Source organism: Xiphophorus hellerii, chromosome 17 (assembly GCF_003331165.1).
Source record: "Xiphophorus hellerii strain 12219 chromosome 17, Xiphophorus_hellerii-4.1, whole genome shotgun sequence".
Taxonomy (NCBI): Eukaryota; Metazoa; Chordata; class Actinopteri; order Cyprinodontiformes; family Poeciliidae; genus Xiphophorus; species Xiphophorus hellerii.
Window position 1 is genome coordinate 16,990,404 of NC_045688.1, and position 23,774 is coordinate 17,014,177.

A 23,774-nucleotide genomic window follows, 5' to 3' on the forward strand; every position below is an offset into this window, starting at 1 on the left:
TATCAATAATAAAGTGTGTGTGTGTGTGTGTGGGGGTGGGTGTGTGTGTGTGTGTGTGTGTGTGTGCGTGTGTGTGTGTGCGTGTGTGTGTGTGTGTGTGTGTGTTTGGTCCAAGAACACATGCACCTCCAGCATAAGTTCATTTTTCGCTAAAAGAAAGTTATTGGCGTTTTTTTTGCAAATACGCCTCCTGGTGGCTGTTCAATGTATTTCGTTTTTGAGAAAATGTTTTGTTAGTGACTAAAAAGGTTTCTGTCAGCAGAAGCCTGAATTTGTAAAAAAAATATCAGAATTCCTATTAGTCATTACTGTGCCTATTGCACAGTTTGTATCATTGAGCACCAAAGACCCATCAAACATGTAGTTTTTATTTATTTATTGCCGATAAACACAAGTCATTTACAACTGAAGACCTTTTCTCTCTTTTGTGTTTACAGGATTCTCCTGGTTTCCGTTGCCATTTTCTCCTTGTATTCTGTCCACTTGTTGCTAAAGACAGCAAAAGAAGCCGGTGAGCACCAGCTCTGACTTTCTAGCAATGTTTTATATTTGATCACATTTAAATGTCAAGATCTAAAACTCTTGGCATTTTTTCCCTCTTTTTCCAGGTGATGTTGTTTACGAGTCACTGGGTCACAAGGCCTTTGGGATCCCAGGAAAACTGGCTGCTTCCTGCTCCATCACCACGATGAACATTGGAGGTGAAGGACTGACCTTTCAGTATAACAGCTATGCATTGTAACTAATCAATCAATCAATCAGTCAATCAAATTTTATTTGTATAGCACATTTCAGCAGCAAGGCATTTCAACGTGCTTTACATCATATCAAACACAGAAGCACAATGCAACATAGAATCAATAAATTTGTAATTAATTACGTTTCAAATACAATCCTAAACAGGTGGGTTTTTAGTCGAGTTTGCATCCATAGAAGGTTTACCTGTTACACTCCTACTGTGTTATACGGAACAAAATACCTGTTGCTATTTTTATTCCCACTCACAATCACACAGTGTAAAACGATGTAAACAGCATTTTAATGGGCTTCTGGCACCAGGCTCCGTATACCTCTTTCACAGAATTTCGCTCAGGGACTCCGCCGTCCCTCACGGATTTTTGTGCAATTTCAACATTGAATCAACAATCAAAACACAACATTAAGTCAGGTTCCATCATTAAATGTGTAATTGATTACGTTTCAAACACAATCCTAAACAGGTGGGTTTTTAGTCTAGATTTAAAGGAAGTCAGTGTTTCAGCTGTTTTACAGTTTTCTGGAAGTTTGTTCCAAATTTGTGGTGCATAGATGCTGAAAGATGCTTCTCCTCGTTTGGTTCTGGTTCTGGGGATGCAGAGCAGAACCAGAACCAGAAGACCTGAGAGGTCTGGTACAACAGCAGATCTTTAATGTATTGTGGTGTGAAGCCGTTCAGTGATTTATAAACTAACAACAGTATTTTAAAGTCTATTCTTTGAGCTACAGGGAGCCAGTGTAGGGACTTTAAAACTGGTGTTATGAGCTCTAATGCAATGTTATGATGCTTATATTCATCTACCATGTTTTTTAAACTGAAACATTTCTTTTCTATGTCCAAATTGGGAGTACAGACAGAATTAGATAGTTTATATATTATTATTATTATTATTATTATTATTATTATTTCTGAGTGTCCTGCGACTTTCTTGTATCTCTCAAAATATCAGAAATGACTTTTTTTTTCTAAATGTGTAAATTTATGCTGGGGATGTTGCTAACTTCTGTGTTTATTTTTTATTTTCTTTTGTTTTCTTTCTTCTTTTTTATCTTATATGCAGGCATGTCAAGCTACCTCTACATTATTAAATACGAACTCCCCGTTGTTATTCAGTCCTTTACTGGAGCAAGTGATGGGTAAGTAGTTAAATATTTGGTCTTTATAAAAACTTAATAAAGAAATAGCAGAATTGGTTCTTATTAATTGCATGGCTGCTGTTCATTTCACCATTTGCCACTTAATACTTTTATAGGTTTTGTTATTTTAGATCTGAAATTTCTAGTACAAAATCAAATTATGTGACATTCTATAATTGTGCTGCTCAACGTGGCAGCATGTTGGAATTGCTGTTAATTATATTCAGATTTTATCTTCTTAAAAACTTTAATTCCTTTATTTCTGGCAGGAAATTAATTATTTATGACCAAATTTGAACCCAACCTAAGCACAATAGTTGAAAATGAAGTGTTGTTGGATGCAGAGCAGGAGCAAAGAGGAGAGAGAAGAACATTCAAACTCCTCCATCAATGATAATGAGCAAGACGAGTCCAATGTCATCCAATTGTCTAAGACGTTGAATGAACTGGACTCAGCCAGAGTATTGGGAACGCAGTACTACGTAAGCATTCGACTGTAACGTTTATCTCCCAGGTTTCCTGACTCTATGAGCCGACACAGCTTTATAAAGAAAATGGATTAACTGAAACATTGACGATAAAAGATGGCGTCATCCAGGAGTTTTACTGTGATGTGTCATCTCAGCAGCCTAGATATTTATATGTGGTAAACACTTACATGACCAAGCAAGTGGTATCTGCTTGGTCATGTGACAGTTAAAATGACTACGGGGCTACATTGGTCGTTTGCTTCAATTATAATATTGGTAAATTCTGAAATAACAGCAATATATCAGATATATAGTTTTCATATTGGTAGACCCTAATAATTAATCTTCTGTAGCTTAGAAATACCTGAACAAAAAAATACACAAAAATTTGAAATAATATCCAATGTAATAATAACGAAAAAGCAACAGTCTCATAAGAAAAGAAAATAAAAAAACTAGCTTGGAGAGAATGTCAAATGACTAATGTAACAGGAGAACTTCAAGAAAAATGGTGTTAGTGCGCTGTTAAAGTTCACCTGGATGTACAAAATCTTTTTGACATTTATTTCCAGAACCCTGGTGAAACCAGGTATTCGTTGACGAGAAGGTATCTTTTGGTTTTTCAATAAACGTTACCAATAGGTTCTGCTGAGTACTCTGCTGGGATGCCATTGAACCTAACACCTGCCTGAAGAACATGAGCTTTTTTTTTTCCTTTTCCATAAATTTTGGGACTTCTGGACATTGCTTTGACCAACTAACAATTGACTCAAAGTGAGATAATTTCATTGTCTGGGTTGAATTGGTTGTTTAAAATAAGGCTATTGTTAATTGCATTTCTGTTTTATGCTTGCTTAACATTTTTTTTCCTATGATATTGCATCACTGTGTTGGTTTAAGTCAGCCATGTATTAAAGATTGTCTGGTTAGAGAAGAATTGAATTCATTGGCTAACTTTTCTGCCAATCTCTTCTCCCTCTCTACCTTCTGCTTCTTTTCTTCTTCATTGATTTCCTCATTCAAACCCCTTTTGCAACATTTCCTTTTCTATCATGAGGTTAGGTTGAGCACACTGTTGAGTTTTATGACCTTTTGTGAAAAATTGGTGGGCAGGTCTGAATCTAGAGAGTGACCTGACCTCCTCTGAAGCTGAAAATTCAAGACAAGTGCAAAAATTCTCATTTTGAGTATTCAAACTAATTAATTACATTTTCTCAACAGATTGTGTAACAAATATTTTTCTATCAATTTAAAGATGTTTTTTCTGTGTGTTTCAGTGAATGGTACATCAATGGAGATTACCTTGTGATTCTGGTCTCAATTATTGTTATCCTGCCTCTCTCACTGCTCAGGAACTTGGGTAAGGAATGTGTGTGTGCATGTGTGTCATAAAATGTTGTTCCTAAGTAATAATAAAAGCAGAAGTGACAGCTTTGAAACTGCAGTGACATTTTTTCTGTCTCCCTTAGGTTACCTTGGTTACACCAGTGGTCTGTCTCTACTCTGCATGGTGTTTTTTCTGATTGTGGTGAGTACAATCCCACCTTGTTTCCTTCTTCCTCCTTTGACAGTTAGATACAACCCATTGTAATGTTTAGTTTATTTAGACAATGTAATAATATAGCACCATCCAAAAATATATTTTTTCTACATGTTCCTGCAGGTGATCATAAAGAAGTTCCAGATTCCATGCCCTCTGCCTATTCCTGACTCTGGAAATGAAACCATGCATATGTTCAACAGCGACAACGCCACGACAGATGATGACACTTGCAAGCCTAAATACTTTGTCTACAACTCACAGGTAAATCAGTCTCTCACAGATTAAACAGATTTGAATATTTTCAATAATACTCAAAGAATAACTTCTAATCCTTGTAATTTTCCATCTCTCCAGACTGTCTATGCTATACCCATCATCACTTTTGCCTTCGTGTGCCACCCTACTATCCTACCCATGTATGATGAGCTCAAAGAGTAAGTGCTGCTGCATGAATTTAACTCAAAGTCCTATAATGTTTAAACTACACCATTGTTATATTTCTTTAAAGTTTGGTCTGGTGTCTAAATAAAACTCTCCTTCCTGAACAGCCGGTCACGCCGAAAGATGCAGAATGTGGCCAACGTGTCCTTCCTGGCCATGTTCATCATGTACCTGCTGGCTGCCCTCTTCGGATACCTCACCTTCAACAGTAAGTTGGGCAAAATTTAAAAACTACATTGTGGTAGAGTGTTAGCAGTATTGAGATACTGAGATATTGTCAAGATGCATGTTGGTGTTGGACCCAAATGCAGCAGGTTGAGACGTTGAGTAGATTTTGAAGATTTACGAGCTGAACAAAAAAAATGACAAGAACCACAAACAGAAGGAAAATAACAGGATTTAACAAGAGGATCCTGCAAGGAGTGTGATGAACAGATAGATATGTAACCCTTCCTTTGTTCGTCTCAGGTCCAGTAGGTTGACTTCACGACAGACACATTCAGGTTTATGGTATTTATTGTATACAGAAAAATCGAGTTGGTGGTGATTTTATATATATATAACTGGTGGTCAACAGTAGTAAAGTTGCAGAGTTGTGTTCACTATGACTGTTTCCTTCTCTGGATGAAACAGAAATAAAATGTTCTATGTAGAAAACATTGAGGGTATTGTGTTAGGTATACTACACATCCTTGTCTTATGTGTTAGCATGTCAATGTTTATTAATTATACATAATTGCAGCTGAGTTAGCATTAAATCAAACTGTTCTTAGTCATAATAAACAAGTTATTGAATTGATCTCTGTCATATTTCTATTCAGTCCACGTGGGACCTGAGCTGCTCCACACCTACTCAAAGTTCTACAAGCACGATATTCTCCTGCTGGTTGTTCGTCTGGCTGTGCTGGCCGCTGTCACACTCACGGTTCCTGTGGTGCTCTTCCCTGTAAGTATTGAGGGTCTACTGTTAATTATCCAGTCAGTCATGAAGACTATGAAGTCCATTGAGCTAATCTTTGTCTGGTTCTGAACAGATTCGTACCTCAGTCGGCCACCTGCTGTTCCCAAAAAAGGACTTCAGCTGGATCCGTCACGTTATTATCACCCTGAGCCTGCTAGCAGGAACCACCATTCTGGTCACCTTTGTCCCCAGCATCAGAGATATTTTTGGCTTCATTGGTAAATAACTGCACATGTTAATATGAATCATCAACTTCCTAACAATGTATTATTGACCTTTTATGATTAACGGCTCAATTTTTCCACATTCTAGGTGCCTCTGCTGCTGCAATGCTGATCTTCATCCTGCCCTCAGCTTTCTATCTCAGACTGGTTAAGAAGGAGCCAATGAAATCCATGCAGAAGATTGGGGTAAGACATTACTAAACATTTCACAATTTCAATCACATTTTGTTTTTTTTTAGTAAACTCAATGTAAAATATTGTGTAACTAACAACTTCAAATTAACTGTGAAATGATTTCTTCCACCAGGCTCTGATGTTCCTGATATTAGGATTTGCTGTCATGTTTGTCTGCATGACTCTTATCATCTACGACTGGATCGTGAACTCTATGAAAGATCAAGGTCACTGAAGCTCCAGCTCTTCTGCTGGTGGAGGGGGAAGCTTTCAGAGTCGGACTGCAACAAACACACAACCAACAAAAACAGTGTGACGAACAAAGCAAACCACAAAGACTCACTTGATGCTCGGCTCTGGCTTTCTGAGCAATGGACCGTACCATTCCAAGAGAATGTATCTGAACTCTGTACATTTTGCTGTTCTAGATCACAAAGATGGCGTTTCCCACTTTTTATCATACCTTTTTAAATTATATTTTGCTTTTTACTTTTTTTCTGTTTCATTATCATGGTAGCCTACAGCTGTTAACAAAAAGGCCTCACAACACAGACTGAAAATTTGTAGTTTCAAACACAGCTTCCTCTCAGGTACAGTGTTATTCGTGGGAGAGTGTAGCTGTGAACTCTGACCTCAGCGAGAACATCCTGCTTAACGAAGTACGTGAATCTCCCAAAAACTCAAACGAGACCACGGGACTTGAAACTTCACGGACAATTTAGTTTCCTTCGACCTTTGCCTTCTATTTTTATTCATTTTTACCAATAAAAACAAAACTTTATGCGGGTCTGTATTAGATCTTGTTTGACGGGCAGCGACACTACTGCTTCGGGAAGGCCGCCAAGGCTTTCGTTTCCATCCACCGTCCCCCGACTCCTGATCGGGGGCCACGGAGGAAAACCTAGAATGTTTTTTTCTTTATGGGAGAATACTTTGAATTTGAGCACATACAGTGGTCGTAATAATATACTTGTTACACTTGTTAAACCGCAACAGCTTCAGCCGTACGAAGTCAGGTGCACTCCTAAACATCAAGAAAATACCCAGAATTCTTCAGTGTTCAGTGTCATAGCACAATGCAGTGTTTTACAATGAAGAACAATGGCAACCCAGCATGGAGCCAATGGAGTAATATATAAACCCGCAACTAATACGGGTTTGCTGAATTTGGTAACCTGGTACTGTATGTATTGTTACTATTCCAAAGGTTTTTTCTCTTTTTCTTCTTCTTTTTAAGTTTGGTGAGACAACATAGCCTAGTAGCCTAGCTTAGAAGTTCGGTTACGTTACATACAAAAAATGAAAGCAGACCCTACTGTTTTTCTCAGGATAATTAATTAATATCCCGTGTAAGACAATTTAAAAACATTTAAAAGAGGTTTCTTTATTGCACTAGACATTGTGTATAGACATGTTGTTACAAGAAAACAATAGAGAACCGAACCCAGTTGAGATAAATTGTACGTTTTAACGTTTTTATTTAAGCCAACAAAATTAGCTTCCGAGGTTTAACACTAGATGGCACTGTTGCCATAGCTGGAAAGTGATGCTCTATGTGTGCTAATATAATTAGCATTTAATCAAAAGTAATTTAATATCTGCCATTTCTTGACAAAAGCTGAGATACATCGCACATTGTCACAGTTGTGAACCCAAATTAAGACAGACAAAATTAACGCAAATATAAATACAACACATCAAGGATATATTCTCTATTTCTGCCTTGGGCTAAAAGAAATGCACATTGAGTTGCCATGTGTCACAAATATAAAAACAACCCATTGTGATATACAGTAAATCTGTATTTATACTCCAATCTTTACCGGCTATACAAGAACAACCATGTATTTTAATTTGTTGTTCCGCTTTGTGGGCTCAGTTCCTCCCACATTTAGCACCTCGAGCTTTAGCTCTCATGTCTGTGGAGACCCACAGATCAGTGTGCTGCAGTGTGTCGGTTTCTCAGTCAGAGCTGCATCCTTTGGTGCAACATGATCCTGCTGCTTGGTCTGCTTTGTGCTGTCTGGGTGGAACCTGCTTGGAGTCACAAGGAAGATGGAAGTTTCAGTTTTGAGGGAAACATTCAGCAGGTCTCAGTGGCCACCAACTCTGTTTACATCGCTGCAGAGGAGAAGCTGTACCAGCTGAGCCATGACCTGACTCTGCTGCACAGCCTGACCCAGAGAGGGATCTTAAAGGACGACAATGGGATGGGTGATGTGGAGTTTCATCGAATCTCAGAAACAGATTTGTTAAATGCAAGGTTTAGTGTCAATATTTTAATTCCATTTGCTAGAAATGATACAGTAGTCAGCTGCGGTGTGACCAACAATTACTGTGGCTATTGTGAGATTCTGGACCTGAAGAACATCTCTAAGCTGGTTTACAGTGAATCCATCCAGGTGGGACCTCAGAGGAGCAGCAGTGGGTCTGTCAGCTTTCTGGTGGATGTGAAGGAGGATTCAGGTCAGACTGAGACTTACATTCTGACAGCGATAAAGAACCCGAGAGACAAGACAGAGTGTAGTGCTGATTTAAAGACAATCAACCTTCAAAACACTGATCATAAACAGCCTGGGGAAATATTTTCCTGGTCTGGTCGATCAGGTGTTAAACCTGGGATCCAAACAGAAGCTGATGTAGAGTTTGTGGACGGATTCCAGATCAACTCAACAGTGTATCTGTTCTCCAACGTGGCATCAGGAGGTAAAACCAACAAAGTCCGTCTGATCTGGCTTCAGGCTGAAACCAGTAAAGCTCAGACTCTGGAGTCTCTTCATGGAGCGACTCTCAGTTCCTCTGGAGGCAGCAGACTGCTGGCCTCCTCGGTTGTCCCAGGTGGACAGCAGGTCCTGTGGAGTGGAGTGTTCAGTGTGGACGGAGGAGAAAGCAACACTGAGCTGCTGCTGTTTGACGTCAGTCCTGATCTCAGCAGGGAGAAGAATAGAGATCCAGACTTTTTTTACACATCAAAAAGTACAAATTCCTGGGTAAGTTACTGTGAATATAAATATAAAGGAAATAAGTTTAGTCATTTTATGTTCAGTTGAATATGTTATCTTGGACGTTCTATTAAATTTCCCTTTGTGACAAATAAATTATTGAATTGGTCAAATGTAACAAGAATGTTAGATGTCCAATCTAAAAGCATTCTGCATTAAAATTTCCATTTGATTAGCTTAGAAGGCATGAGATCAAAGGTTTCTTGCTGTGGTTCTGATGTCTCAAAGGTTGGCATTTATTAGTCACAAAGTTTCTTTTTGTCCAATTATGTTTAATAATATTCTAATATTTTTACCAGATTAGCAAAGACACATTTCCTTTGTTAGTAACTTGTAATGAAACTTCACATTTATTATTTAATGTATAGGAATAAACACCAGTTGAGCTCGAAGATAATTGAGTCCTTTGTGACATTTCATTGCCAGAGACACATGGTAAAGCTCTTATCTGCTATAAAATTACATTATAATAATTTTTGTTTCACTGTTGATCATGTTGTCTAAAAGGCATGAGATGAATGCAGTTCATTTTACTATATTACTCCATGAAATGGACATCAATAAAGTGAGGACATTTTTCTCTTTGTTCACCAGAGAAGCTCCTGGTGGCATTTTAGCTTTTCTTATCCCTACACATCGATTCTGAGCAATAACAGTGCTTTTTTTTTTTCTAACTGCATTTGAGTTTTCTGTGGACAGTATTCATTACGGCAACAAAGTTTTTCATAATTGAACTGTTTTTTTTTACAATGGTTTCTGTTGTCTTTATAAAAAAGTATGTTCACTCAAATACTCCTGTGGCCTCAACCTGAACCATTAAAAACGCTTCATCATCTAACACATGACCGTATGATCATTGATACTCTGCAGGATCATGGGCTATTCACCCTTCAATAAATCAGTTTTTTTAGACCAAATGTTTTCAACTCTTCTCTGTAGGAAGATTTCATAGACTTTAGAGTTAATCACTGTTTCTGTTTCTCAGTCAAAGACTCTAAAACCAAAGGTTGTTCTTCTGAAACACGATGACATGACCTCTGTGTTGGCGACGAAGCAGAAGGCCTGGATGGTGTTCTTCATTGGAACAGCAGACGGATTGCTTATGAAGGTGTGTAGAAAAATACTGAATGCTGCCGTACTGTTGGAGACGGGAGGATTTGTTTCAGTGGAAATGAGTTTCTGCCTTTAAAATGAGTATGTTGTGATTCTCTTTCCCCACCTACTAAAAAAAAAAAATCTAACTCTACACACAACAGCCTGACTAAAAAGGCTTTGGAGTTTGGACAAACCAAGCAGAAGTTGTTGCTAAACTCAACTTGAGAGATGGGCCAACAGAGTAGAGAATCGTCTCATTGGCATAAAGGTGAATAATATGAATCAACAACAGAAATGAAATTCAAACTGAAAGACTCTTCAGCCTCACCTGCATCATCCAATCGCAGCATCACGCACATCTACCACAGCCAATCAGCAATGGACGACACGTCGTCATAGCCAATCATCTAACAAGCCTCCATTTATATGGAACTACATCCATGGCTCCATCTGCTCACCAGCCAAACTCAAATCTCAAATCCTGATCACAAGCTTATCTAAATTCACAGCATCCACGTATCCTGCCGGAGTCAGAGCGCCTAAACCTTAATTCCTTAAATAATTGGAACTAGTCCTGTGTGAGTCTCTCCAGGTAGAATTTGCTACATTAATATAAACGGAGAAAAGGGTGTTATTAAGTATTGATCCATGTGGTACAACATTGTCTATGGAAACTATTTTTGCTGAAATATAACTTTGACAAGTTCAGTGCATATTTTTCCCATAAATACTGTAACTATGATCTATATTGTGGTCAGCTTGCTGTAGACAGGAACTTTAAGCCCACCTGTCCAGAGATTCTCTACAGAGAGAGTGAAAAACGCAAAGTGTTTCCCAAAATCCATCTGGATCAAGTGGATCAGAACCATGTGTATTTGCAGCTCAAAAACAAGGTTAGTGTTTTATTTATTAATTTTTTTTTCATTTATTTTTCATGAAACGCGCCCGTACTGTGTTTTCGGATGTTAAGTGTGTTTTTGTTCCAGATTGAGCGTGTTCCAGTGTCGAGGTGTAGCACTCACAGAAATGTGAGGGCTTGTCTGTCGGCACAGGATCCCCTCTGTGTGTGGTGTGTCTCTGAAGACAGGTCAGGAGCTTCTCGTGCCGCTGAATCCTTCACACACTTCTGAACTTTCTAACACTTCATTTGAACTTTTCCAGCTGTACATTTGAGGACCACTGCACAGATTCAGAGTGGTTGTCCATCCCTGATGAGGCTCAACAGGAAGTGATTTCCCACCGAGTTGTGAAGGTTTCCAGTGGAATGGTTTGTTTCTAACACTCTGACTGAATTCAGTTACATTTCAGTTTTCTTTTAGATGATGTTATTCTTCTGTATTCCTGTCTTTCTCAGGTCAAAGTATTGATCCAGACCCACCTGACTGTGCAGCAGAAGGTTCAGTCTAACTTCACCTGTGAATTCTCCTCAAATTCTAGTCAGATTTGTAGGAAACAGGGGCTTTCAGCACAGTTTCCTCAATGCACATGCATCCTTATCGACACTCTGCTTACTGATGGTAATCAGCTTTTGTTAAATGATCAAAGTAATGTAATAACCTGATCATTTAGAATATATAAAGGTCAGTTCTTTCTAGTAAAGTAAAAACTAAAGACAGAAACAATGTAAAATAACATTTACTGTTTCTGTCTTTTTAAATGTAATATGGCAGAAAACAGGTTTGAAGTTTGAAAAGTCATCCTCTGTTTTTCAGTTCTGTGACAGGACATTTTAACAATTTGAAAGTTTCAGATTTATGTTTTTTCCTGTTTCAGTAAAATCTGTTAAAATGATCATATCTTAATGTGTTCTCTGCAACTTTAAAGGTTCCTTTGTCTCAAGAAAACAGATTCAAAACGGTTGCCATTTTCAACACAGTATTTCAATTACGTTACCCAAGTTTATATATTCTTTGCTAAAAAATAAAAAAAAGTGAATTATTGCTTTCTTAAAGGAAGTTTTGTAAAACTGTCGTAATTCACAGTTCTGGATGTCACCATAAAGATCGGCATTGGGAAAACTGAGCTGACAGAGCAAAGAAAACTAATCAACTGTTCAAGTATTCATGGACAACCAAGTTCTCCTCTGTAAGTTCATTTATATACTCAAAAAACTAAACTTGTGGGTTTGGGTTGTTTTGTTGTTGTTGCTTTTAAATAATGACAAGAAGGCTGTTGGTGCAAGTCTCATCTCAAACGAGACGTTTGCTTGTCTTCTCCTTGCATCAGCAGGTTTTCCCTGAGTTTTCCACTGTCCTCCAGCAGTGGACAGTGGATGTTGGGTTTGTTGGCGACTTTAAATTCGGCCTGAGAAAGAGAATGTTTGGTCGAATGTCTGTGTTTGGTTGGAGGCCGTTAGGATGTGGGTGGGATGTTCATGTTTTGAATGATGCACCTGTAGCTCATCCAGCGTTTCCTCAGGGAGAATGTCTCTGCTCTTGCATTTAACATAATCTGTTTCAACAAGTTTGTGGTGTTAATGTTTTCCAAAAGCTGAGCTGGAAGCCAGTTTCATTTGTTTTTCTCTTCAGGTGCCGACAGTGCATCAGCTCTGGGTGCCAATGGATGGAGAACAGCTGTTCCTGGGCCAGTGAACTTACTCACAATGTAAAAACCAACCTGCATTTCTCAAATATGGACTTCTTAATGTTATTGCTTACTGTCATGACCATCATATTAAGTCTTATGCAAATCAGTAGTAACCTGACCAGAACAACATTGTTTATTTATTTCAAAATCTTCTGTGCAAACCCAGAAGGATGTTTGCCTGGAGATGGAAGCTGGGAGGAAAATTTCTGTGAGTCTGAATCAGTATTAATGTACATTTTTCTTAACACTCATCCTAAACCAGGTTTCTCAATCTAATTCAGTAATGTTATCAAATAAGCATAATGGATGAATGCTAAATATCTTTTGTTTCCCTGTCAGTTACCAGATGTCATCTCCGTTACACCTAGTGTTGTGTCTCTGTATGGGAAAAACCACGCTTTGCTGTCGGGTCAGCACCTGAGCGACGTGATCGGAGTGAGAATCTCGACGCACATGGACTGTAGTCCTCAGGAGTGAGTCACTCAACGAAAAACTACGGCCAGTCGGAATGTATCTTATGTAAACTGATGGAGGAAATAATTTGCCAGAAGAACATTTGTTTGCACAGCCAGTCTAGTGACCTTAACCTTACCATAGTTGGCGCTCCTGATCCAGCAGTGAACTGGTGAGATGAGGGGTATACAAGTCACAGACCCATAACCAAACAGTAGTTCAGAAATATTTAAGTTTTGCCTAGTATTGACTGCTTAGATAAACGTTTTTCAGACCCTCCTACATTGTTATACTGAAAACATTTGCAAACAGATACTGCACATACATAGGGCACTTTTTCTACAAGCACAAGAGCCCAAAGAGTTTCAAACCAAACATCATAAAACAACTCATCTGCTTCTCAAGGACAAGAGAAACTTGAGAAGCAAGTGGCCTGAAAGCTGTGAAACAGAAGCTTAAGTGTCAAGAATGAAAAGCCAACACTAAACAGAGGAGAGGCTTCATATAAGAGTGAACAGGAAGTTTTGACACTCAGCAAGCATGAACATTTTGAAGGTTTTCAATCAGCAAGCGTCATGCATGTGACCCTATAGAAACCGTCTGGCCACCACATTAACACTTATACACCACAGATGCACTCTGATCCACTTCATTGGCAGCAACTTTTAATTTGCTGCCAACCTTCTATGCACAAATAAAAACATTTTGCTGAAAACTTTGACAGCAACTCTAATTTTTATTGATTTAGATCAATCAAAACGATAGAATCCCCCAAAATTTACTATGCTTGGTGTTCCAACCTTCTTTTTCTTAAACCCTCCTAAATCTACAACATCATCTGTTTGACACCATTTATAGTCAGTTTGATCATTTACCATTTATATAAATGAAATGTGCAAAGTTTTCTGTCGGCACATTCTGTTTCTCAAGTTCAGTCAAAATTCAAATGTCTAACATAAAAAAGGAATATATTGACAATTAACAAATGGACAGAAAGATATTTATGTAAATGGAAAGAAATGACTAAAACAGCTGAGGTGGCAAACTAAAAATACAACTTGCTTTAGCTTTTGTTTGAGAAACTCTCCAGTCGGCTCATTCACATTCACCACAATAACTGCACCCATTTCCTTATGATGCTGTTCCTTGACAACCACCAAAAAGACAATCTATGTTTAAAATCCTACGCAGTAGGCACTTCTAACATTTACTACATGTCAAGTAAATGGGATGTTTTTTTACATCTGACTGGAATGTGGAGCTTCCAGTTCTGCTTCCAGAGCTTACAGCTCATCGTTCTTATAACTACCTCACAAGGTGGATCAGACGTTTCACGTCAATGGGTCGATTTCAACCCTCGCTACATAATTGCAAGGTGTAAAAAAAATATGCATAAATTATGGGCAGAAAGGATGACCTGAAAAGGTGGAACGAGAAAACCTATTTTCTTACAGAGGGAGGCTTTCCTACAGATTCTGAATAGAAAAATATAAGCAAATTGAAGGCTACAGCTGCTGTCGTAAATTTCTTTAAAAATGTGAACAAATAGGAAGTTTCTCTGTCAGCCTTTCAGTTTTCTTATATCTTCTTGTTTCAGTTTAACTCTTACTATCTTGCTTTCTGTGTGTTTTCCTGATTTTTCTGAACAGATCTCCTGTGTGGAACAACACTGGTGTCAGTTTGACCTTTCACATCCCCACCACTGAAACTAGAAGAGTGGTCAAAATGTGTGTTCTTCTGCCTGATGGTAGTTGCCACGGAAACACTACAATCTCCTATCAGTCGTCCCCAGTCTGCACTGACATAGTACCTCGGAGCAGCTGGAGGAGGTATTTGAGCATTCCTGCAAAAGTTTCCATCAGCTACAGATGGAAACCCTTAATTGTCTAATTAATTAATTGTCTAATTAAGGGTACTCTAGTGTAAAGTGCTTTGAGTAGTTACTGTTACTAGAAAATGCTACAGAGTCAGTCCATTTATGACCACAGAGTATCCAACATCTGTATGTACGTCTGGCAGGACGATGCACCACATCACAAAGCTCAGATCATCTCCAACTGGTTTAAAAAAACAAGACCATGAGTTCACTGTACGTCCCCAGACTTCAGATTTTTTTTTATCAAAAGCACTTTTGGGATGTGGAATGATTGATTATCTTGGATGTGTTGTTGACAATTCTACAGTAACTGAGTTGTGCTGTCATGTGGATATGAACCAGAGTCTCTGAGAGGTTTCCAACACCTTGTTGAGTTTATGCCACAAAGACTCAAGGCAGACATCCCTGCATCAATTTGAAGGCAAATTGGGTCCAAGCAGATACTAGAACGATATAACTATTAGTGGTCAGAGATTGAACATAGGATTATAATTGATATAGTAAGTCATTTCACAGCTTGTAGTTAATTTTTGGCAGCACCTTGCTAATTGACGTGCTTAACTTGATTAGTTTTTCAACAACTTTGCAAATTGCGTCAGTCACAAGTAGAGGGTGTGAAGGAGTCACTTCCTCAAAGAAATTTCTCACTACAAGACTCGTACATGTAGCTACAGAAACTTAAACAATTACATTTCCTTAGAACAGAAGATATTTGGAAAGCACTTTCAAGAGACATGAAGGTTTTTTGATTCAGTTATATTCCTTGCTATGCTCATTTTTACCACTAAGCAACTAGAAAAGGATGATCATTCCAATTTTCAAACATTAAAGTTACTGGGGTTTTTTTGTTGTTGTTGTTTTACAGAGCTAGTACAGTAATTATCTGTTGTTCTAAAGCTACAACTTGCCCATAAAAGACTCCTATAAATATATAAATATAAGTGAATTAGGTATTTTTAGTGACTTATCTGTCTATGTTCCCAACAATGAATCTCACTCTGGAGTCGTTTGTACTTACAATGTTTGGAACGGATTTTTAATCCTCCAGTGCTACAGTATGTTTTTTGTTTGATTTTTGCCACAGAGCAGTAGAATATGGTTTGTGATTCTTAATGCTCTGTTCATGTTTAATTTGCCTTTGAACACTCTGAAGCACGTCTATGTTTATTCAGTTGGCTGTTTGTAAGCACAAAGCATTTCCTGTGAGCACCTGAATACAGTGAGACTTAACATTTTATGAGGAAGTGTTAGTAGAACGATGAGTAAAGAAAACCTTCTCTGTATATCAAACGTCCTCTAATCTGACTGCCACTACATGCCCTGCAGTGGGAAGAGGAAGGTCAAACTCATTGGGACACACCTGGAGTTTGTGGATGGGCTGATGCAGAGCCACGCCCAGCATCAAGTGTTGCTTCCCAGGAACAGCAGCAGTCTGGAGGTAGTTCTGCAAACTGTCTGTGGTGAATATATTTTTAAAGGCACCATTTTGAATCCAAGATCAAATTACAAATGATATAAAACAACTGCTGTAATAAAACACAGAAGGGAAAATAAACAGCATTCGCAAATTAGGTGAATGCTGCTACTACTAAAGTGGAGGTGAAGCATGATTAAAACTTAGTTACAAATGGTCAGAGGTGAATGGGTGAAAATGTGTTGGGACTATAGAATTGAGTATCCTGTGCATAACAGTAAAAGTATTTTCTTTCTGGAATAAGAAATACATATTCACATATCTGTTTATGTTGAACGGTTAAATAATGAATATAAGGGGCCTTAACACTGAGCCTTGGGGCACACCAGAAGAGATTTTAAATTTACTTGAAGGATGGGAGGATGAACGGTTTGTGGCTGAAAAGATACAACGTTACATGACATGTTGTCTGACTATTGTAAATGTTTTGACATAAAATCTCTTTGACCAAACAATTTTAAAATAATTTGCAGACTCTCACCTATGATACGCCTACAGCAGAACACAGTCAGATTTGCTGCAGCACCGTTTTTATGAAAGTAGCCAATCAAACAGTGGCCTGTTTGGTCAAACTAACGTACTATCCTGATCCGGAGTTTACCGGCTTCACTACAGAGAGGCTGAGAAATGATGCCCGTGTTGTTATTCACGTAAGTATTTTTTTTAAAAATATGACCCAACAAGTGACTTGTGTTTCTCAAAGGTTACAGTTTGTTTCTGTTTCATTTCAGAAAAGTTCAGATAAACTGGAGATGACAGCAGCAGAGTTGTTGGTGTGGGGCATTGAGGGTGAAAAACAACATCCCTGTGTCAAAGTCAAAGAAAACCATAACAAGACAGACTCCTTTATCTGTGACATCCAAGGAGTTAACAATACTAACTTCAGGGCTATAAAGGTAAGTTATTTTTAGTATTTGGTTGTAATTTAACAGTTTAGTTGCACTTTGTTGGTGTGGTTGTGTGTTTTATGCTTGTTCAGTTGTTTTTTGGGATTATGATTTTCTGTTGCTCACCCTGCTGGGCTGACCGGGTTTGAACAGAGGAGCAAAGGCTGAAAGACGGGGAGGATACAAGCAACTCCCAAACATTCTCTCTGAAAAATCCCAGCTGATTTGACAAATGCCTAAAAGATCTATAACAGCCAGATGTTTAAGTGCATAAAGCCAACAGATCTGCTAATATAACCACCGAGGAATCAATAGCTGCCATTTTAAAATCCAATACCACTTTTGCACATACATAAACTTGTAAATTGGGAAATTTTGAAATTAATCTCTGTAGATTTTTCTTTTTTTATATAATTTTGACTAAATCTTTAAAGTGCAGCTTAACAAGGGTTAAAGCAAGAGAGTTAATCAGTGAATTCAAAACATACTAGAAGCAGACTTTTACCACATAATAGAAAAAAAAACTTTTTTATTCTTTTCTTGCAAGAATGTTCTTACTGGTTTGAACCAAACAAATGTGTCTTACAGTAAACTACACAAATATGTCATGTATTCTCATCTTTTCATAGTTACTGTCTGAAGTTTACCTCAATATATCACTCACAAAAATGTTCTAATGCTGTTTTAAATTTGACTCCAGATTAAATATGGTGACACAACTGTGTGGATGCAGACTCTGACTTCATTACATGTGGGCCTTCTGATTCTACATTTTCTTCTCAAATGCTCTATTCTTACTGGTAAGTTTTCTAAATGAGCCTAATAGCTATACCAGAATATATTTTTCTATTTACAGTTTTTTTTTCAATGTAAATTTCATAAATCAAATAGAGTGGGGTAAAGACCAAGATGCTTTTGTCTTTATCCCAGAGACAAAAGTTCTATGGTTCCAATTAAAACCTGATTTTCTTTCAGTGCTGGTGGTTTTCTGTCAGTGGCAAAAGAGACAAGAAAGTTCTGATTACTGATCGTTTCTCAGCCAGAGGATCACTGAGAACAAGTACAGCCCAAGGATTCTAAACGTGTACATCGTGATCTTTGCTTTGTCTTTACATTTTTAAACGTTGCAGTATTTTCTAACGTCCTTCTGTGTCGTCCAAATGTATCCACCCTGAACCATAAGTGAACTAAATGGCTGAACACCTAGGAGCTGTTGAATCGCCTTAAGAAAAGTCACTGAAAGCACTCGCTATAAAAATACAGACAACCTCCAGAAAGTTATATATTATCTTTTGTGTTACCATGACAACTGACACAACTATACATTACTGTCAACACATGACCACTGTCCCTTTTAGTCAGCGTGTTGATTTCGATGAGTGGATGGACCAGAACCTCCCATGCAGTGACGGCATCTGCTGAACTGAAGCAGCGACTCTGAATGTCATTTTGTTTTCCAAGTGAAAGTGCAAGAAATGTGAATATGTACATTTGCACATCTGCAGTGTATAGTTACATTATATACTTGGTGAAATGTTTTTCTTTGTTTTTGTAAGGTTGACAGCATTTTGTCATGACCTAAATAAAAAAAATGATTTAACAAATTTAAAACTGGTTTTACTGAACTACATCAACTTCTACAACATTTAAGCTCCCTTTTGAATCAATGCAGTATTTTTGAATTTAATTGACTTACAACAATACTATTGCAATAATATGAAGTCAAGGGAACAGGAAGAGGATTAACGAGTCGTCTGGGACCAGATTCAAAATTTTTATTTTCAGTTCACACTGAGGCTTAAATAGGAATCTTGCAACATAAAATTCTTGATTTGTCAGAAAAGCAACACTATCACCAAGGTGCATGGGTTAGACTAAAATGCAAACAAGAATCGGGAAGGTAAAATGATTAAATAAAATTTTGATTATAAAATGGAAAAGAAGAAAAACAAGGAGCCAGGAAAGAGAGCAGGATAAAACATGGAAGCTTGGCACTAATTTCAAAAATGGGAGCAGCTGTGAGGGGAGAGCAGAAGGCAGACTGAGGGAGAGAAAGAGAGAGAGAGAGAGAGAATTATCAGACCTAACCTTTATGAATAAATAACAACTCAGAGTCTGATGAAAGTAAAGACAGAAGCCAAAGCTGACCACAAAAAAACCCAGAAAGGGTACGACGACTGTACGAATGTATTTTTTTTGTTCCATATTTTAAATCAGTTTAGTCGGTGGTCTCATTAATTGATGCTTTTTGGTTGTTTTGACTGTTTCCAGTAGTGACGACACATGAAGCCCCGCCCTCTGACCCTCTTCTCCCCGGCCCTGGATGTCAGCTGATGTCAAACTTTCCCAGTAGCCAGTGAATAACAGAGATCTGAGAGGTGTTGGTTATTCATTGCACAGTTAAATTCAAATCCTTTCCCAGTCAGATCACAGGACTTTAAACCCTCTTCTTCTTTCACTTCCTATTTTTAAAGAAGTTGTTTCTCGTGGGAAAGCTGTGAGCAGCTTCTTGTTTTTCCATCAGCAGGAAACATTTTAAGGACTTCTTTAAAGGTAAGAAGACTATTTTAGCTCGACGGCATGTTTTTGTTGATCATGTGCACCATGTCCAAACTGTGCCCCTGTTTTAATCAACACTGACATGTTCTGAAGAATTATATAATGATAATATTGCAAATATATAACCTCAGGTGACCCCATTCATTTCAAAAACCAATTCCAGGTGTATGATATGTTTTTAAACAATGTGGCAGAGATATTTGTTTTTACCAAGACCTACATGTGAACAGTACCAAAGTTTAGACCCTATTTGTACCAGGAAGATTTCTTTAGTACACTGAGACAAACTCTAAAGATCTAAAGTATGCTTTGATTGGAGACAATGGCTGTGTTAAGGCTGTTTACAAAAAACATATATATCCAATTCATGCTTATCACAATGAATTAAATAAATGTTAGAATTTCCCACCTCAATTTGTCATTTCAGCTCCAACATGACAGACGCTCCTCGAACAGACGACAGCAGCAGGTCCAACAGCGAGGACTCTCCGTCCCCTAACCGTCCTCTCCACGGGTGAGACTAGTATTAAAATGTCCTCACCACAACACATACAAGAGCTTTTTAAGTATTCTCTCATTTAAAACACAATTTCCTGTTTTCTTTTGAAAGGCAAAACCCTGATTTAGACGCAGAGAGTCAAACCTTCCTGCCTAAACATAACGCAGGCAAAAAGTATGAAACTAGATATGTGATTTGAAGAAGTTTATTCAATTTTTACTGCTGATTTTTTTTTTCCTACTTTTTTTTGGTAACTCTATGTCTTCTTCTCCTTGTTACAGTGCCTCCGTCAGCATGTCCGTCTTCAACCTGGGCAATGCCATCATGGGCAGCGGCGTCCTGGGTCTGTCCCTCGCCATGGCCAACACCGGCATCGCCCTGTTTGTGTAAGCACTTGTCCATCACCTAAGACCTGAAACCTCATTTTAGTGTAGCCGGTTTCGGGGAAGTGTTGCTTTAAAAGTGTTGTTCCCCGATCTCTGGAAGACTTGCTGTAACTCCGTTCTGTTCACATAGACTTAAATAACAAGCAGTGCCTTGGATTCCCCTTCACTTTGTTACTGTTGAAAGAAGAGAGATGATAAGAGGAAATGATCACAAGAAGCAGGTGTATGTCATTTTTTGGACATTTTCGACGTAATACAATAGTATGTCATTTTTTTGGACATTTTCGACGTCATAGTATACTATGACGTATACTATGACGTATACTATGACGTCGAACACTATGACGTGTTGGACACTATGTCATTTTTTGGACATTTTCGACGTCATAGTGTAGTATGTCATTTTTCTGGACATTTTCGACGTCATACGTCATTTTTGGACATTTTCGACGTCATAGTATAGTATGTCATTTTTTCGACATTTTCGACGTAATACTATTATTTTATACTATTAGTATAAAATACTAATACTATTTTCGACGTATTACGTCGAAAATGTCGAAAAAATGACATACTATAGTATGTCATTTTTTCTATAGTACTATAGTATACTATAGTATTGTCATACTATGACGTCGAAAATGTCCAAAAAATGACATACTATAGTATGACGTCGAAAATGTCCAAAAAATGACATACTATAGTATGACGTCGAAAATGTCCAAAAAATGACATACTATAGTATGACGTCGAAAATGTCGAAAAAATGACATACTATACTATGACGTCAAAAATGTCGAAAAAATGACATACTATAGTATGTCATTTTTTCTATAGTACTATAGTATACTATAGTATTGTCATACTATGACGTCGAAAATGTCCAAAAAATGACATACTATAGTATAACGTCGAAAATGTCCAAAAAATGACATTGTATTCTATGACGTCGAAAATGTCCAAAAAATGACATACTATAGTATGACATACGAAACATTTCCATGTTTCGTATGTCATTTTTTTGGACATTTTCAACGTCATAGTATAGTATGTCATTTTTTTGGATATTTTCGACGTCAAACGATAACTTTTAGATGACAGGAGGCGATTCTTAGGATTTGGTTGATGTGGTAGAATATGGAGAGATTACTGTCAAAGATGACTCCCAAGGTCGCAGGTGTCAGTGGAGCAAGACGAAGTGGGGTTGTCAGTGGTGAAACTGAAGTTGATGGCGGTTTCGGTGAGGAGTTTGGGACAGACAACCATGATGTCTGGCTTGTCACAGTTGAATTGGAGAAAGTTTGAGTGCATCAATGACATCAGGTCAGTGTGGAGTAACCCATCATCGGCATAGCAGTGGAAGTGGAACCCAGGGGCATCATGTACAGGATGGATGGTAGAGACCAAGCACCAAGCCGAGGGGATGCCTTGTGATTGAAGATAGTTGGAGAAGGTGCAGTTGTTGGTTCTGATGAAGGGTATTGTATTAGGTATGTTTTATCTTTTGTGTTAGCATGTTAATGTTTGATAATTGGATGGTACAAAGTTGAAGTTAAATTAAACTTGTCTTAGACATAAGAAGTAAGTAAATGTGTCAGTTTTAACTGAATTGATCTCTGTCATATTTCTATTCAGTCCACGTGGGACCTGAGCTGCTCCACACCTACTCAAAGTTCTACAAGCACGATATTCTCCTGCTGGTTGTTCGTCTGGCTGTGCTGGCCGCTGTCACACTCACGGTTCCTGTGGTGCTCTTCCCTGTAAGTATTGAGGGTCTACTGTTAATTATCCAGTCAGTCATGAAGACTATGAAGTCCATTGAGCTAATCTTTGTCTGGTTCTGAACAGATTCGTACCTCAGTCGGCCACCTGCTGTTCCCAAAAAAGGACTTCAGCTGGATCCGTCACGTTATTATCACAGTGAGCCTGCTAGCAGGAACCAACATTCTGATCATCTTTGTCCCCAGCATCAGAGATATTTTTGGCTTCATTGGAAAGTACCTCCACATGCTATATGTATCAATGTCTTTATGCCAGAGCATTATTGACTTTTTTGGGATTAATTTAGCCATTTTTCCTCTTTTCCAGGTGCCTCTGCTGCTGCAATGCTGATCTTCATCCTGCCCTCAGCTTTCTATCTCAAACTGGTTAAGAAGGAGCCAATGAAATCAGCTCAGAAAATTATGGTAGACATTATTAAACATTTATGTCTCTTATTCTACACATCTGATGCCAAAAACATTTTAAGTTGCAGTAAAAGGAAAGCTTTATGAATGGATCATTGAGGTTATTTACAAACTGAAACTATTAACTGTGAAATGATTTCTTCCACCAGGCTCTGATGTTCCTGATATTAGGATTTGCTGTCATGTTTCTCTGCATGACTCTTATCATCTACGACTGGATCATGAACTCTATGAAAGATCAAGGTCACTGAAGCTCCAGCTCTTCTGCTGGCAGAGAAGAACTGAAGTTTATTTTCTTTCAATTTAATTTAAAGTTATTTTTTGCTATACTGTACTAAGATATCGATTATGTCCTAAAAGGCAGCTTTCAGTTAAAAAACGCCTATTTAATATTTCCCCTAAGCTCATGTAAAGTCACAGACTTTTATCAGACTCTTTGTGCTCAATATCATCTGGATATATTTTAATTACAATTTTTTAAGACTGTAAATAAACAATTACTGCAACTTTAAATCTAATTGTTTTTTATAAAGCACTGCAGTGCCAGCTGCAGAAAAGCTGGCCCGACTAGATTTTCTAGATTTATGCCATAGTCATCTTTTTTCTTTTATAAAACAGTTACCATTTTTGTAAATAAAGTGACGTACTACCTTTGGAACCTCTATTCTGTGTTCACCGTATATAATGTTGGCCTCTATTTTCAAATGTTAGGAGGATTAGTGTAGCTTGGTGATCTAAAGATGAGAGAGACATGCTTTAATACCAAGTCATATCCTAAGTTTTAATATTTTAGCTGGAGTTCCAATCTCAGCCTGTCCTAGTTGGATTTCTTCATGAGGGGACATCATCATGCCAAGGAACTTTACAAGACGGCTTCAGTTGATTTTGAACTGAAGTGGCTCAAATTCATTTCAATTATCTACAGTCGTAGAACTTGGTCCAACAAGTCAATTTATGCAAACATCTAAAAATAAAACTTTTAAAGATCTGTGGAAGTCATTGGATCATTGTAAACTATAAGTATAAGTCGGTTTATCACAGACTGAGCACAGAGCAAACTGTTCA

At 37.9% G+C, this 23,774-nt stretch overlaps 3 protein-coding genes and 2 long non-coding RNA genes across 13 annotated transcripts in view; all 5 read left to right on the plus strand.

Annotated features, from left to right (window-relative positions):
• LOC116736789 (sodium-coupled neutral amino acid transporter 2-like) overlaps positions 1-6,362 on the plus strand; it is a 39,212-nt gene extending 32,850 nt beyond the window's left edge. For all 9 annotated transcript variants that reach the window (XM_032589561.1, XM_032589555.1, XM_032589557.1 and 6 more), the window contains 12 exons: positions 438-511; positions 609-701; positions 1,818-1,893; positions 3,641-3,723; positions 3,833-3,891; positions 4,027-4,167; positions 4,261-4,340; positions 4,455-4,555; positions 5,169-5,293; positions 5,382-5,526; positions 5,621-5,718; positions 5,840-6,362. In XM_032589561.1, coding sequence (XP_032445452.1) covers positions 438-511; positions 609-701; positions 1,818-1,893; positions 3,641-3,723; positions 3,833-3,891; positions 4,027-4,167; positions 4,261-4,340; positions 4,455-4,555; positions 5,169-5,293; positions 5,382-5,526; positions 5,621-5,718; positions 5,840-5,941 — 1,177 coding nt within the window. In that variant the 3' untranslated portion in view covers positions 5,942-6,362. The remainder of the gene's footprint in view (positions 1-437; positions 512-608; positions 702-1,817; positions 1,894-3,640; positions 3,724-3,832; positions 3,892-4,026; positions 4,168-4,260; positions 4,341-4,454; positions 4,556-5,168; positions 5,294-5,381; positions 5,527-5,620; positions 5,719-5,839) is intronic.
• A 1,181-nt stretch (positions 6,363-7,543) lies between these two features.
• LOC116736788 (plexin-C1-like) lies at positions 7,544-18,679 on the plus strand. Its single transcript, XM_032589551.1, has 15 exons — positions 7,544-8,696; positions 9,694-9,816; positions 10,562-10,696; positions 10,790-10,890; positions 10,965-11,070; positions 11,158-11,320; positions 11,786-11,888; positions 12,332-12,407; positions 12,550-12,597; positions 12,729-12,862; positions 14,492-14,671; positions 16,045-16,842; positions 16,924-17,088; positions 17,780-17,879; positions 18,055-18,679. Exons 1-12 carry the CDS (start codon positions 7,698-7,700, stop codon positions 16,229-16,231), a joined length of 2,355 nt encoding a protein of 784 aa, XP_032445442.1. The 5' UTR covers positions 7,544-7,697; the 3' UTR covers positions 16,232-16,842; positions 16,924-17,088; positions 17,780-17,879; positions 18,055-18,679.
• Positions 18,680-19,097: 418 nt separating this feature from the next.
• Positions 19,098-20,809, plus strand: LOC116736825 (sodium-coupled neutral amino acid transporter 2-like). Its single transcript, XM_032589621.1, has 4 exons — positions 19,098-19,632; positions 20,066-20,152; positions 20,249-20,311; positions 20,419-20,809. The coding sequence occupies exons 2-4, from the start codon at positions 20,073-20,075 to the stop codon at positions 20,525-20,527; spliced, it is 252 nt and encodes an 83-aa protein (XP_032445512.1). The 5' UTR covers positions 19,098-19,632; positions 20,066-20,072; the 3' UTR covers positions 20,528-20,809.
• Positions 20,810-21,481: 672 nt separating this feature from the next.
• Positions 21,482-22,402, plus strand: LOC116736828 (uncharacterized). The gene is made up of 2 exons (XR_004342672.1): positions 21,482-22,283; positions 22,372-22,402. It is a non-coding gene; the product is annotated as an uncharacterized LOC116736828 (long non-coding RNA).
• A 203-nt stretch (positions 22,403-22,605) lies between these two features.
• LOC116736833 (uncharacterized) lies at positions 22,606-23,373 on the plus strand. Its single transcript, XR_004342677.1, has 2 exons — positions 22,606-22,709; positions 22,859-23,373. It is a non-coding gene; the product is annotated as an uncharacterized LOC116736833 (long non-coding RNA).
• Positions 23,374-23,774: the final 401 nt, after the last annotated feature.